This window comes from Danio rerio, chromosome 16, assembly GCF_052040795.2.
Source record: "Danio rerio strain M-AB ecotype USA chromosome 16, GRCz13ab, whole genome shotgun sequence".
NCBI classification, from domain to species: domain Eukaryota; kingdom Metazoa; phylum Chordata; class Actinopteri; order Cypriniformes; family Danionidae; genus Danio; species Danio rerio.
In genome coordinates, this window is record NC_141036.1 from 9210460 (window position 1) to 9227228 (window position 16769).

At 32.5% G+C, this 16769-nt stretch overlaps 1 protein-coding gene and 2 long non-coding RNA genes across 35 annotated transcripts in view; 2 read left to right on the forward strand and 1 right to left on the reverse strand.

Moving 5' to 3' along the window:
* The window catches only part of triob (trio Rho guanine nucleotide exchange factor b), a 251202-nt gene that overhangs the window by 115929 nt on the left and 118504 nt on the right, over window positions 1-16769 (reverse strand). For all 32 annotated transcript variants that reach the window (XR_015510907.1, XR_015510906.1, XR_015510893.1 and 29 more), the window contains 4 exons: window positions 11854-11976; window positions 8832-9023; window positions 5833-6002; window positions 4991-5165 (listed from right to left, as the gene is read on the reverse strand). Coding sequence is in view for 12 of the 32 variants with exons in the window: in XM_087286536.1 (XP_087142662.1) it covers window positions 4991-5165; window positions 5833-6002; window positions 8832-9023; window positions 11854-11976 (660 nt within the window). In the remaining 20 variants the exon portion in view is untranslated. The remainder of the gene's footprint in view (window positions 1-4990; window positions 5166-5832; window positions 6003-8831; window positions 9024-11853; window positions 11977-16769) is intronic.
* Window positions 216-8416, forward strand: LOC147840132 (uncharacterized). The gene is made up of 3 exons (XR_015511045.1): window positions 216-381; window positions 4118-4441; window positions 4580-8416. It is a non-coding gene; the product is annotated as an uncharacterized LOC147840132 (long non-coding RNA).
* LOC147840133 (uncharacterized) lies at window positions 1049-3852 on the forward strand. Of its 2 annotated transcripts, none has more exons than XR_015511021.1 (5): window positions 1049-1095; window positions 1819-1935; window positions 2028-2069; window positions 2388-2518; window positions 2859-3852. It is a non-coding gene; the product is annotated as an uncharacterized LOC147840133 (long non-coding RNA). The 2 variants fall into 2 exon arrangements; XR_015511020.1 differs by having other exon boundaries at window positions 2388-2474.

Consider the following 16769-nt stretch of genomic DNA (forward strand, 5'->3'; position numbering starts at 1 on the left):
AGACCCCATTCTAAACGTCTTGAATCCTTTGACCTCATTTCCTGATTGAGTTTATTAGGGTAAATTTCTCTTTGTTGTTTTGTACCACTTTATGAGTACTCTCTCCTAATTGTGTTTACCCTCTTTTTCTTATATATAAGAAGATAAACAAACAAAACACATTGTTTCATTATATACTTTAATATACAGTACATAGTTTTTTTTGTTTTGTTTTTTATCTCTAACAGTGATTTTGTATAGTTCTTTGTATATTTTCATTGCTTCCAAGGGGTTTATGAGTGGGGGTAGGTATCTAATGTTGGTTAGTTCTAGTTGGAACTTTGGCCGAAAAAAAAAAAAAGTTTGCTCTTTGTATTGCTCGTTGGTTTTTACATCACACCTGTCTGCACTGTTAGACATTTCTGTAAATTACACAGTTATTTACTGTATTTCACCCAGTGTAATACTGCAAATTCCTTTTACGGTAAATAACTGTATTTACCGTTGCATTATGGGAATTTAGTGTGACGTCGAACAACATATACAGCGATGTACTGTATTTGTAAAAATTCGTGTATTATACTGTATTTTCCACAACTGCTTCAACGCCACCTTGCGGCGATTCGACTACTCTGCACCACATTTTGCCTGAGGACCCTGAAGCAATTCTGGAGGACAATTTATTAGTGTGCCTGAAGAACATACTGGATTTAACAAACTTTACTCTGGTAAGCTGAGGCAGTGTTTCATTTTACAGAATGTTTTGTGGACGAGAATAGAACAAAGTAAAGTATAAAGTTGGCTATTATTATTTTCTCTGGCTTGGCGTTATTTCGCCCATTTGAGAAATATATCATCTATTAAGATGTTACCTTTATTTAATTTATTACATTAACACTACTATTACTTTAAATAAGACTGTTTATGACTATTAGCCATTGTTCTCGTCATATCTTTTTATTTATTTACATAGGAACCGGTGTTGCAGCGGGTTTTGGTTTAGGAGGGAACCAGAGGTATGCAGACAGTTTTGGAGGACACTTAGCACGAGACAACGGTCCGGCAGAGAGTTTTTCCCCCAGAAGAATATGAATGAAAGACCAACAAATAATCCAGGTAAAAGCGCGTCTGTCTGTGCTGACAACACTCGACATTGATTTGAGCACCTCTATTAGCATTTGTTTGCTCGGCAACATTGGCTGAAGCGATCTTAAAATGGTAATGTTAACTGTTAGCTAAACTGAGCTAAGTTTATACTGAATTGGACTCAAACTCATTTTAACGTGCAACGTTTAACTTATATTGATTTATACTATATATATTAGATGTTGTGAACTTATTTTTCTCTGGTTTAGAGTAACTTATAACGTTAGCTTGAGAAAATAACATCGCGACGTAACCTATAAGAACGCTAACGTAAATCTATAACGTTACAATATGCATAGAGGTAAAGTTGGTTTTATATTCGCACATTCGTTCATTTAGAAGACTCTAACGTTATACTGTTTACCATGTTACTTTGAATATTCGATCAGAATTAGCATGCCAGTATGACTTGAAATCAACATTAACACTGTTTATTTGACCGTGAGCATGTTGTACTTTGATAGTCATTAGCTGCTAAAATGATTTCGCTATTTAGAGTTTGCAAATAATACTTTTATGAAATTAAATTATTAAGGGGGAAGTCTGAATCTGCTAATATAAAACCAATTTTACCTCTATGCATTATGCTAATAACCACCTTTTTGCTATTTATTGTTTGCTAATTATTTTTTTATCACAACTCTTGACATTTGGTTTAACATAATTGTTACCATTATATTTTTTTCTGTTTAGATATGGCACTGGCACAGCAGCAGGTTTTGTCTGAAGAAACAAACAGCATTTCAGAGGAACATCTTGATCAGCACAGCCTTATGCTTAAAAAATAAGCAAGACCAGTAAGCAACCAAGGTAAACAAATAAAAAAAAAGTTGTGTGGAGGTTGTGGATTGTAGCATGGTATTCTTATCTGTATTTTTGGCTTTTTTATGGTCTCAATATAGAATACTGGGAGCCTGCCTGTGCAAACTGGACCTCATACAACAGTAAGTACTGTACATCTATTTGTTTCTCAATATAGTAACGTTACTTTTAATACAAAATGTGTCACATGTTTAGTTGCTAGCTAAATAAAAAAATCGTTTTCCCTTTTTTATTAAACCATTTAGTAGGTTTTTTTTTCATCTTTGTTTATAATATTTTTGAGCAGATTGAGGTCTGTCATGGGTCAGACATTTCAAAATACAATAATTAGTATTGGGATACATGCATTTGTCTATGTATTAAATGTCTTTTTCCCCATTTCATGTTGCCTAAATATTTTGTAATAAATAAAATAATACAATTTTTTGTATAAATTCCAGAGGATGAAACAAAATGCACAGCAACAACCAAAGTGAACCAGAAGATAGTAGGAGAAGTACTGAAGAGAATGACAACCATGAACAACAGTGAGTTATCCTTCTTTCACCAGCTAACTGAGAACTTGGATTAGGTGAGACACTCTCAATAATTGTATCAGTATTCAGTCTGTTTTAGTTTATTAGGAATACATAAAACAAATAGTCTAATCTGTCCTGCTGTGAATCAACCCATCACAAATGCTACAATGTTTTTGTAAAACCTTGTTAGGGAAAAAAATAAACAGGACATTCTGGTTAGTTATCTTTTAAACATGGTAGTGAGCAGGTTATGAGCAGGAGCCAGTTGCTCAGTACCAGCTGAAAACTACCCCAACCTAGCTGCCATGCTTCAAAATAATTAACCAGTATATGATTTATTTTTTTTAAACAAGCTTCTTCTATGCTTATGTTAGTCTGTTTGTCCTTATCCAGAGTTCTTCATAATCCTGGACTGGGCCAAATCCTGACCAGATGCTGTGGTGGTCATGGAGGAGTGAATCCTAAAAGACACACGTGATCAATGAGTTTCCGCATTGATCCAATGGGCCAGCCTGACCACCCGCTGGTGAACTTTCAAGCCTCTGGTGCCTAGACTGCGGCCTTGCACAAGTTTGGCTAGAGGAGAACTGGTCGTGCCCAACTGAGCCTGGTATCTCTCAAGGGCTTTTATTCTACACTTTCGTCAGTTGGTGAAGTTTGTTCCATGCCACTGTCGCCACTGGATCACTTGGCTACGATTGGTGGATCGGTGGATTTGCTCTTCAGTGTTTGGACTTTCAGCAGTGACATTTACTGCTTCAATTCTGAAAACTGGACTGAAGCAGCTTCAATTTACAAGAACTTCTATGTTAAGCTGCTTTGACATCATTGATCTACATTGTAAAAGTGCAATAGAAATAAAGATGAATTGCATTTGAACATGTGAATTCAGACCTTGTTGAGCATTTGACACCAGAATTAGTAATATTTTAAAGTTGGGTTGTTTCTGAGTCGGCTAATAGTTACAAATATTTATTTTTCCAACAATATGCAATTCAGAAGTTAAAGTTTTTATTGTACATGTATGTTCTAGTGCTTTGTGTGATTTATTTATTTTTAATGTGTTGATTTTATTGCTTAATGTAATTTTCATACATTTTCCTTAAATGCTTTAAGCATTATTAATGTTTTAAAGAATGGAATATTTTGTAATTGTGTCTGGTTTAATGTCAGTAGTACTTAGTACAATTGTTTTTTTTTCTCAACAATATGCAGGTCAGACACTTAAATTATTTTTGTACATGTATGTTAATGTGCTTTGTCATTTTCAATGTTTTTTTTCTTAAAATAAAATATTTTGAATGATTGAAATGTAATGTTTTTACACATTTTTAAGCTTGTTTTAAGCATCTCCAATGTTTTAAATAAAGAGTGTTTATTTTGTTAATATTTTGTAATTGTGTCTTTTTTAGGTCTATTGTATTAAAATAATATTAATAAAATTATATTATAAAATATTTAGGACAAAATTAAAAGGTTTACAGTAGCTAACTGTTAACTTAGGTTTTTACAGTAGTTAACCATTTTCAGACACTACAGTAACATGCTGTAAACGGATTTACAGTTGTATACTGTAAATCTAAAATACAGTAACTTACTGGCAACAGTGTTGCCAGTAAGTTACTGTAAAAACCCTTTGAAATGTCTAACAGTGTGTCTAATAAAGCATATATTAAAATAAAAGTCTCAGCAAGTTAAAACATTAGTATTGTGCAGTCTAAAAATTAATATGAACTTCTGACACCACATTACATTTTGATATTTTATACAGAAAATAAAATCTCTTAAAATCGTTATTTCTATTTTAAATTAGGACGGAATACCATCATTAGCACAGAATAGAAGCTAAAGTACATTTTTGCATAAACGTGAATGTTTATCATATTATTGTTTCAACATTGCTTGAAATCCTTATGGAAAGTTGGGTAACACTTTAGCTTAGGTCAGTGGTGTTTAAACTCAGTCTTGGAGGGCCGGTGTCCTGCATATTTTAGTTCCAACCCCAATTAAACATACCTGAACCAGCTAATCAAGCTCTTTCTAGGTATACTAGACTTCTAGACAGGTGTGTTGGAGGAAGTTGGAGTTAACTATGCAGGACACCAGCCCTCCAGGACCGAGTTTGGACACCCCTGGCTTAAGTTATAATTTATGGTATTAACAGACCATTAACTAACCCTACTAGCTTAATAAACTAATAATTAGCTGTTTATTAATAGTTAGTAAGGAAGAAGTTGGGTTTAAGTTTTGGGTAGCATTAGGGATACAGAATAAGATCATACTTTATAACTACTAATGAACAGTTCATATCTTAATGGTAATAAGCCAGTAGTTAATAGCATGGATTATGACCTAAACTAAAGTGTTAACTAAAGTTGATTAAATTGAATCTCTCAGATTGACGAGGGGCAGAGGATCTATATTGAACTATTTGTACTGAGTGCAAAAACTCACTGTTTACAACAAAATCAGTGGTTTGTGATTTGGGAATGACAACTGAGCCGTGTGGTGGAGTGTAGACTTACGTCAATCGCATCTCGTTCAAAGATCCTGAGCTGGAGGAAAAGTTCGAGTTTGATCTTGCGTTCCTGAAACAGCTCCTCCATCTGAGCCTGAGCCTCATCCAGCTGCTGCAGGACACTCTCGATGTGTGCCATCGAGCTGTTATGAGGAGTCTTATTGCTAGAGATTGCGGAGTCTCTGGAGTCACAGAAGAGGATACGAGAGAACATATCAGAGATAACATCTACAGGAGTTGAAGTCTATTCTTTCTGTAGTTTAATTAGCTTCTGCAGGTCAGTGATTTGAGTGTGTGTTTTTAGGTTATAGTGGTTGCTGCAGCTCTAGGTTCTAAAATCAGTGAAAATATAAGCCAAGTATCATTGGTGGAAATCAACGTAAAAATCTGATTTCATGCTATTTAATATTAAATCATCTGGTGACTGTCTGAAATGACAATTGGAAAATGGTACACTACAAAAAAAACTTTTACATTTTTTAAAGTCATTTTTTGCCATTTCAAATTTTATTCAAAACTTAGTAAAATGACAAACAATTTCTCTAAATAACAGTTTGACTTTTATTTTAGGTACTTTATCATTAAAGACAAATTACTGACATTTTAGTTTTTATACAGGGAAATTACAGTATTATTTATACAGTTTTTTTCTGTTATTTTAAATTATATTCAAAAGTCAGTGAAAATTACAAATAATATCTGTAAATTAACAGCTTGACTGTTATTTTATGTACTATATAATTAATGACAAATTACAGCAATTTTCCTGTTTCATACAATAAAATTGCTGTATTATTTACCATTGCCATGACAATTAACTGACTGCCATTTTGTTCCAGTGGGCAGTACCTGAGCTGCTGTATGAGATCCTCCCCTTCTTTAATGACGTTGACGGTGACTTGCAGGGTGGTTTGCTGCTGTTGACCAAAGCGCTTGATCAGCTCCTGCACCGCCTCCACTGACTCGGCATAAACATCATCCAACAACTCCTTCTGAAGCTCCTCCAACCACGTCCACAGCTGCAGAGCAATGACATCACCATTAAAAATTATAACCAAAAATAAGTGTACTTAAAGCTCATTTATGGAGTGTGCTACGTAGAGGTATATGTAGAAGTACAATACATCTACATGTTGTTATTCTAGTTAAATACGACCAAATAGGCCTATTTTTAGTACATAAAAGCATACTTTTAAGTGTACTATAAATTATACACATTAGGTGCACAGCTTGTCCACAATGATGATCAACTGTATTGCAAATGAACTCATGGGTATACTATTAGTTGTATACTTTTGGTAAATACTTTGGTTCTCTGGTGTTATACTGCAGATATACTAAGCAGAATGTGCTAAATTAATTACTGCAGACACTCCCAAATCACATACTTATGCACTATTTTGCGCATTTAATTCATTAGTATAAATAGTTTAAGTAGTGTGTTCACACTGAAAAGTCAAAAAAAAAAAAAAAGTACACTTTAAACACCCGGATGATGCACGTATTCAACCGGTAAAATGAAGAGTGACATGTTGGACACTTCAACCTCAGCTTTGCTCACGTAGCAGAAGGGCAGGAGCTATCAGGCGCTGATGTTGGATAACATTACTTATTTTGGCTTGTGAAAGCAAAATTCTCCAACGGGAGTGATTATACCACCTCTCGATGGTGAATGTGGTTATACTCATGGCAGGAATAGGTACTTTGGTCATTTATTTCACTAAAAAGGCAACCGTCAAACGTCATAGTGCATAGTGTGCCATTTGGGACGCAGCTAAAGTGCAATATGTAATTTGATCCAACCAATTATTCAGCATATCTTCACTTAGAAACAGGGTATTTTGGTATATATTTGATCATAATTTATTTGTAATGACCTTAATAGTAATTAATTGATGATTTTCAAATTTTATAAATAGGGACATATGGTACTACTCAGCTTGCATACTGTGGAAGACTTTTCTGTCAGTATACTTGCAGTAAGTGCAATATTAAGTATATTTAGGTACATTTCTAAAAAGTACATAAAAAATCTATTGAAAGTATACTAAAAACGACAAGATAGCTATATTAATCCTGAATAAAGTCTTTTTATGAGGGCAGCCAAACAAAACAGAAACATATCTAAGCTATAAACCAATCAATAAAATATGACTATTCAAAGGAATACCATTTAATCCAAAAAAGACAAATGCACAAATATGACAAGACAATAAAAGCCAGACGGACTTTGGCTGCCACCGAACTGCTGGTGTTGTTGTTTCCTGTGAGCGGCCTTCTTCTCTTGTGAGCTCACAGGATTAGCCATCTGCCTGTGTTGGCATGCCGGTAAGTATATCTCCTGAAACAGCAGGCCATACGCCTTGCTTCCACACCTCCCCATTGTCTTTTTTCCACCTCCACCTTTCTTTACCTTCCTCTTTTCTCCAAAACTTCAGCCTTAAACACACTCTGAGAATCAAAGATGGCTGCACAAGCCAGCCTGCTACAGATAGCAGATGGCTAACATTATGTCATATTGAGATATCAAAGAGAGTGTGGTTTGCTCATTTGAGGTATGTTATGAATCATGTATATGCCGTCTACTCCTTATCATGATTGTTTGTGTAATACAGATAAACCAAGAAGAAAGTTTTGAATTTAAAAGCAGATTTGGGCAGCAAAAAATGCTAAATGCTAATGCTAACTGTCCAGATCACACACTGCAAAAAAGAACCACCATGTGTGACATTAATGAAGGATTTAAAAAGATACAGACTAGGAAAAAAAATAATTATTTGTCTGTGCAGTAAGATTATACTTGGTAATATGTGTTGAAATAAGAAAACGTACCTACACTTTAGTAAAATGACTAAATTAGTAAAGTGACTTAATGCTAAATGACTAAAAGTAAAGAAAAAAATACCCTAAATAACTAAACTTACACTATTTCAAGCAGTGTATTTAGTCTATTTATCCTAAAACTAGATTGTTAATTTATTTTTAAACAGCTTTTCTTACTTTGTTTGAAAGTGTCTTAAGACTAGATTTACTCGAGAATTCTTCTTAATTTAAGAATTGAGATTAAATGTTCTGTCCTAAATTCAGCCAAAGTATTTAAGCTTAAAACAAGATTATTGTGTCAGTTGAATCAGGGTAACATAATACTTACTTTCCACAATTATTTTTTTAAATTAAGGGCTCTATTTTGACGATCCATGCACAAAATCTAAAGCGCAGGGCAAAAAAAGCATTAAGGGCTTGTTAGAATCAACTTTTGCTACTTTAAGGATGGAAAAATCCGCTTTGCGCCGTGGCGCATGGTCTAACAGGGTTGAGCTTATTCTCTTAATGAGTTATAGGTGTGTTTTAAGAATAAACCAATGAGAGTCTCATCTCCCATTCCCTTTAAGAGTCATTTGCGTCGCGCCATAGCGCATTTGCTATTTACATGGCGGACTTTGTAAGTGGAAAAACTAAATGCTTCACTAGAGAGAAAAGAGTTAAACCGATCATCTGCAGCGCGAGAATGAGAGAATGAGCCTCCTCATTCCTTAATTTCACTTTCGTGGATAGAAAAGCACCTGATAGAAACAGGTATGATTGTCTGAATGCTGGATAAAACCAATAAACAGCAGCGAGTAGAGTTTCTGGTTCAAGATCAAATCCACATTTTTATTATTATTGTTTCTTTATATAAGTTTTTTTTGATTCATTGTATTTGAAGCCTGTTTCTGTTACCTTAAAGCCGAAACACTTTCTAAACTTGTGTTTTCTGCTACATCATATTCAGGAATCATGTCAAGTGGAACACAAGAGAAACCTGCATATATCCACACCCATTTGTGTGCCTTTTTCCATAGATTTACCTCTTTGCTGTGTGTATGGAAGGCCACAGACATGTCGAGCAGGACTTTGCGCTGTTCAACACGCCTTACAAAGTCCTGGATACGGTCCTCCAGCTGATGAGCAGCCTGGTAAATCTCCTCGGGGTCACACTCGCCCGTCTGAGCCAGCTGCTCCGCCGCCTCCAGCAGTTTGTCTGCATTGGTGTAGGTATTCTGGGACACATGCAGACGTTTTGCATAATATGCATTTGACCAGTTTCTTGCACAGTCTGTCTAGTTTTTATTCTGGGAGAAGTAAATTGTCTTGTTTCTAATCCAAATATCAAAAATAATAATAATAATAATAAAAAAAGAAAAAGAAAAACTAAATCAACAAGCATTTTGTAGACAAGTTAAAAATATAGAGTTGTTTTCAGAAATAATTTGTCATTTTTCTTAAAATGATCTTGCTTTTGTTTTGAAATGCAGTTTCTTTATTGTTATAAGGAATAATGCCATAAGACATTTGACATATGTTTGAAAACAAGACCACATTTTTTTCTTACCTATAAAATGTTTTTCGATTTAAGAATATTTACATATTTGGACTAGAAGCAAACTCTAAGTAAGATTTTTTTGTTTTGCAATGTAGGCAGCTAGTCGGAGATGAGTAGTCAAACCGAACTTTCTATGAAGTTAATGCTTATAATGAATCACAACTCCGTTAATAAATATTTATAATCATTCTATAAATGTATTTACAAAGACTTAACAAGCATTCTGGGTAACACTTTATAATAATGGTCCATCAGTTAATGTATTCACTAAAATGAACAAACTATTAGTAAGACATTGAATACAGTATTTATTCATGTTTGTTAACATTAGTAAATGTTACTTTAGTTAATGCATCGTGAGTTAACATGCATTTATCTTATGTTAACAAGCACAACTTTGGAATTTAGTAATGCATTTAATGTTGAACTATGAATAATAATTGCTTTACAAGATTATGCATGCTTAGTTAGTGCTACTAAATATATTAACTAACATTAACTAGGGGACCATTATTATAAAGTGTTACTGCATGCTGTATTATAATGACAGTTACAGCTACATAATCATAATATTATAATAGTGTTATTGATTCTTATTACTTAACGTCATCAATAAGGCATTTATGAAGGTTATTAATTGTATGACCTAGAATAAGCATTTATAAGGCATAAATTATTACCAAATGTTTATTTGAAAAAAAAAAATAAATAAAAAATAAATAAATATATATATATATATATATATATATATATATATATATATATATATATATATATATATATATATATACACACATTTTACAGTATAACTTGCAACTTACAAAGAAGTCTATTACACTGTAAAAATGCTGTAAAATTTACAGTATTACGGCCAATTTTGGTGTACTGTAAACTAACAATTACAATGTTAATACTGTAAAAATTGCAAATAATACTATAAAAATTGCCAGTAATATTGTAAAACTTACAAGTGCACTGTAAACTAACATTAACAATTGTGTTGTAAAACTACAGCACATTTGTAATTGTTAATTTACAGTACGGTTGTAAATTTTGCCAGTAATACTGTAAAAATTGCAAGTAATACTCTTAAAATTGCCATTAATACTTTAAAATTGACAAGTGCGCTATGAATTAACAATTACAATTGTGTTGCAAAACTACAGCACAGTTGTAATTGTTAATTTACAGCACGCTTGTAAATTTTGCCATGGATACTGTAAAAATTGCAATACTAAAATTGCTAGTAATACTGTACTATTTACAAGTGCACTGTAAACTAACAATTGCAATTATGTTATAAAACTACAGCACAGTGGCGACGCAGTGACGCAGTAGATAGTGCTGTCACCTCACAGAAAGAAGGTCGCTGGTTCGAGCCTCGGCTGGGTCAGTTGGCATTTCTGTTTGGAGTTTGCATGTTCTCCCCGTGTTCGCGTGGGTTTCCTCCGGGTGCTCCGGTTTCCCCCACAGTCCAAATACATGCGGTACAGGTGAATTGGGTAGGCTAAATTGTCTGTAGAGTTTGAGTGTGAATGAGTGTGTGTGGATGTTTCCCAGAGATGAGTTACAGCTGGAAGGGCATCCGCTGCGTAAAAACATGCTGTATAAGTTAGCAGTTCATTCCGTTGTGGCGACCCCAGATTATTAAAAGGACTAAGTCGAAAAGAAGATGACTGAATGAATGAATGAACTACAGCACAGTTGTAATTGTTTATTTACAGTGCTCTTGTAAATTTTGCCAGTATTACTGTAAAAATTGCTAGTAATACTGTAAAATGTATAGGTGCACTGTAAACTAACAATTACAATTGTGATGTAAAACTACAGCACAGTTGTAATTGTTAATTAACAGTGCTCTTGTAAATTTTGCCAGTAATATTTTAAAAGTTGCAAGTAATACTGTAAAATTAAGAAGTGCACTTTAAATTAACAATTAAAATTGTGCTGTACAACTACAGCACAGTTGTAAATGTAAATACATTTTGCCAGTAATACTGTAAAAATTGGCAGTAATACTGTAATATTTACAAGAGTACTGTAAATGAATAATTACAACTGTTGTAAACTACAGCACAATTGTAATTGTTAATTTACAGTACATTTGTAAAACTTGTAAAGCACTGTAAATTAACAATTATAACTGTGTTGTAAAACTAGAGCACAGTTGTAATTGTTAATTTACAGTCCGCTTGTAAATTGTACACATAAATTTACAGCATTTTTCTTTGTGAACATTAACAATGAATGCAATCACGATCAACTGATTAATCCTTATAAGTTATTGTATAATTGAATAGGAACATGTATATTAAAAAAATGAAATGCATCACTTATAAGTATTATTAACACTGCAGCTATAATATATACAGCTGTCATTATAATACAGTGTACGGTTTGTTACGTCTTTATAGATACATTTTGTAAATAATTAAAAACAGTTGTAATTCACTAACAAGCATGAGCTTCATATAAAGCGTTCATAGAAACCGGAGTTTTCTTCTTACCTGAGCCACCTCTTCAAAGTCCTCATGGCGTTTCTGTAATGCTCGAGCTCTGTGCAGGGACTTCCCCACTCCTGTGTGCTTACTCAGAAACGCCTCTCCGTGGTTTTCAATCCAATCTAGAACCTGCGTGAGCAGACAATTACAGAGAGGAATGTTACTAAAAACTGCTAGGAGGGTCAAAATAACCACATCTCACATAATATATTAAAAGATCGTAAACGAGAATCAAATAATACACTGATTCAGTATTTCAGGTGTGGACCGAGTTTACTGTGAGACAGAGGGAATGAAAAAGAAAATCAAGTTGTAAAATGTAATTTAGTAAACCCTAGACTGCAAATAAATTACTTGCTTCCTTACTGTTTTTGTCCTGTTTTTAGTATAAATATCCAACAATACCCAATTCAATCAGCATTTTCTATGAGGAAAAAAAACATTGTCTTCAAAAGATATTTCAAAATTAAGTGATATTTTCCTTAAAACAAGCAAAATAATCTGCCAATGCGGTGAGCAATAAAACTTACATCAAAGTGAAAACAAGATCATTTTGCTTACCCCATTGGCAGATTATTTTACTTGATTTAACGAAAATCTCAATTTTGACTCTTATTTTGTTTTCTAGAAATTGTTTCTTGACTTAAGATTTGCTTAAATATTTGGACTAGAAACAAGACAAATACTCCGAGTAAGAAGAGCTTCTTGTATTTGTTTGTTTGTTTGTTTGCAGTTTACGATGGGACCATGGAGCAGAAGTTCAGTATTGTTGGGTATGGGTATATTTTTAGAGAACAGACAATTTCTTTTATGAAAAAAATCATTAGGATATTAAATAAAGATCATGTTTTTTAAATACTTTTTTCCCCCATATAAATATATCAAGACTCACTTGTTGATTAATAATAAGCATTGCTAAGAATTTTATTTAGACAACTTTAAAGACAGTATAGTCTCAGTATTTTGAAGTTTTCAAAATAAAGATTTGTGGTATTTTCATAGGTGAACATTGTTTTCCTTATTGAGTCTTTTCTAAGAATTAAACTGGCGCAAAAAATAAAGAGAAGAGTGTTTCTACAGGTGGTTTTCAAGCCCACTCACCTGTGTGAAGCACAGAAATGCTCATTGTTTTATCTTGAGATATGTAGTGGTTTTAAGAACGTGTCTGGTGCAAATGCAAACTGGTGCAAGTGTTGGTTAGAGTGTTTTAGGGCTGCACAATATTGAAAAAAATATGACATTGCAATATTGTTTTGCTGCAATATACAGGGCTCAGCATAACTGAGCACACCCCATTTTGAAAACAATTTTTTATATCAATTTCCCAGTGAATATAGGAAATATATAATACAATAAAACAGATTTATTGAACAGATATATTTATTAAAACATTATTTTAAATGAAATGTAATTAAATTCAAGCAAAATCTTGTAAAAAAAAAATACAACCTACAAAATAAAAAAAAAATGCATTTTTTGCTTTTCTTTATTTTTTACGCTTTTTAAAATTTGTATTTAATATTTTTCTATAACATATAAATTTGGATGTACTAGATTTTGTGCCGTTATCATAAGTTATTTTGTTAGATAACCTTTTGGTCATTTGGTATTTCTGTGTGGAGTTTGCATGTTCTCCCAGTGTTCGCTTGGGTTTCCTCCAGGTGCTCCAGTTTCCCCCACAGTCCAAAGACATGCGCTATAGGTGAATTGAATAAGCTAAAATGGGCGTAGTGTATGAGTGTGAATGCAAGATTGTATGGGTGTTTCCCAGTGATGGGCTGCGGCTGGAAGGGCATCATTTCCCTGTGGCAACCCCTGATTAATAAGGGACCAAGCCGAAAAGAAAATGAATGAATAAATGAAAAAATAAATTGTTATATTTATTGAAAAATAAACACAAGTTAATTGGAGGGGGGTTGGAGGGGTGTATAGGGTGGTTCGCCTAGCGTGCCATTTAAACTAGAACTGCCACGGATCATAAACAGACACAAAAACATTTGTACTTTTTGCTGCTTGTTCAAACTACTTATTGAAAACAACACAATTATTACGTTTTTTTTTTTTAAACAACTTTGTTTTATGTTCAATTCACTTACATTTGTTAAAAAAAAACGATTGTTAACTTAATTGATTTATTTTGGAACAACATGAAGGATTTGTGTGGAACCCTACATTTTTTGACAGTGTATATTTAAGCTGCATTTCTGGTTTAACACCAGCAGGGGGCACTTGAAATCAGCGGGAGTCACTGCGACAGCTCAACACCTCTATAAACATCAGCACCATACACGCAGTGAGGTCATCCTGCAGATTAAACAAGCAACACTGCTGTCTGCTCTGATGGGGGTTTCCGAGAGAGTACAATAATTGCGTTCATTAGGGATATTTGACTAATGAGGTAGCATCTTCTCTAGAGCAAGACTTGAATACATATACAAGATTTTACTATAAAACATATTTGAAAAAGTATATATTAAATGATTTATTGAAACCCGCAAGATGGATCCAAGTTGAAAAGCTTTGTACCTGCCTCGAAGACGCCACAGCTCACTGTGAAACACATTTGAGTCTCCTTCTCATGCATATTTCATTATGCCACCTTTGATCTGACACACACAGAAACATTCAGAGCTGTGCGTGTGTGTGTGTGTGTGTGTGGTGGCATCTGTCGGCACATGTGGGTGTGTGTGATTAGGAGGAATCATTTGTTGTGCAGATGTTGAAGGCTCCTGTGTCACATGACTGTTTTCTGATGTCTGGAAGGTTTAGTGGTCCCCTATGCCTGCATCATTTTATGGGGCAAACCCTCAACATAATGAGGCTGCTGAACACGGTTGCCATGACGACTGATACTGAATGCGTTAAAAAAAAAAAAAAAAAAAAAAAAATAAGTGGGAACAGTGTGGGACAGGCTGCGTGCGAGAAAGTAAAAGGGATTGCGAGAGGAGCAACTTGCTGGATCTGCGGATGGCTGAATTTGTATGTTAATTAATTCCTGTTTCTATAGAAATGTAAGACAATACATTTGGTAAAAGTTAAGCACATGAACAAAAAGCTATATAACAGAACCATGAAAGTATAGTTCTTATAATGGGATTAAAGCACAAATGCTATGCAATAGGCCTATGCGATTAATCAAATCGCAATCGCAATATGAAGCGTTGTGATAATTAATCATAAGAGGCTGCAATATCTAATATATATTATGTATTATTTAATTTTCCCCGCCCAGAGCAAATGTGTGTGTGATAGTCTTACTAGTCAATTAAGTGAACACACTTCTGTTCTGCTCAATCAGAATTGCACAACCGAACTACGCCCACAATGAAAAAAAAAAGAACAAACAGAAAAGTGCTGACAAGTGAGATAATGGTGTCTGCTTCTTCAGAAGCATTAATAGACCAATTGATATCAAAGAAATAACAATTAGAAATTTCCACCAAATCGCACAGCTCTACTATGCACTGTTATTATTACTTTATGATGTCATTTTATAATTAAATAAATAAATAAATAAATAATTAGTTGATTAATTAATTAAAAGAAAGAATGAATGAAAGACAGTATTTAAAATAAAGTGGTTTAAATAAATAAAGTGAATAAAATGAATGAATAAAAATAAATAAAGAAATAAAGAAATAAAGTAATTAAAATAAAATAAAAACATAAATAAAGTAATTGAAATGATCAAACAAACAAATAAACAAAAACTAAATTAAAATAAATAAATAAAGTCAATAAAATAAAAATAAATAAATAGAGTAATTAAAATAAACAAACAAAAAATAAACAAACAATCACATAAATGAATAAATAAATAAATACAAATAAATTAATTAATAATTAAAATAAAGTAATACAAATAAATAAATAATGTATTAAACAAATAAATTAATTAAAATAAATACATAAATAAGTACATAAAGAAAGAAAGAAAGAAAGAAAGAAAGAAAGAAAGAAAGAAAGAAAGAAAGAAAAAGAAATTAAAAGTACATAAAATGAATGAACTATATAAATAATGCTATTAAAATAAACAAATGAACAAATAAAAACATAAAGAAAGAAAGAAACTGAAGTAAAGCACTTAAAATAAAGTAATTAAAATAAATAAAAAAATAAAGTTATTAAAATTAACAAACAAACAAACAAACAAACAAACAAACAAATAAATAAATAAAGGGTTTACTTCATTTTTACTTATAATTAATGTGTACCAACAGTGTACTTAAGAAAGTAATGGGTTATAAAAGGTAACTACAAAAGGTAGGTTTAAGCATTTTGCCTAGTTATTACTCAATTATACGTCACCTATAAAACAGAACGGTAATAAAGTGTGACCAAAATTTTAGTAGAATAACAGCGTAAAAATTTGGAATGAAAGCACTATACTTTTAATGATTTAAAGGAGCAGATCTAAAGTCTGTTATATTCTGTTCTCTGCAGTGAACGTGTTCAAATGCTACCATTTTTTCCATAACTATATTTACAGAAAAACAAGACATTCAACCAGATGCACCCCATCTATAAACAGGAATTGCTTTAGTTACTAAATAATTGTATTCAACTTGGTTAATTGTAAATTGTCATTGATTTTTGCTTGTGGCAAGGATAAATTAACAGCAGTCATTACTCCAGGTTTTAGTGTCACATGGCTTTTCTAGTAATTATTATTATTATTATTATTATTATTTTATTATGATGAAAATAATAATAATAATAATAATAATAATAATAATAAGTGAATAAAGATGAATAAAGGGACTAAATAAACAAAAAGCAGAAGGAAATATAAATTAATAATAATAATAATAATAATAATAATAATACATGAATAAAGATGAATAAAGGGACTAAATAAACAAAAAGCAGACAGAAATATAAATACATTATTAATAATAATAATAATAATAATAATAATAATA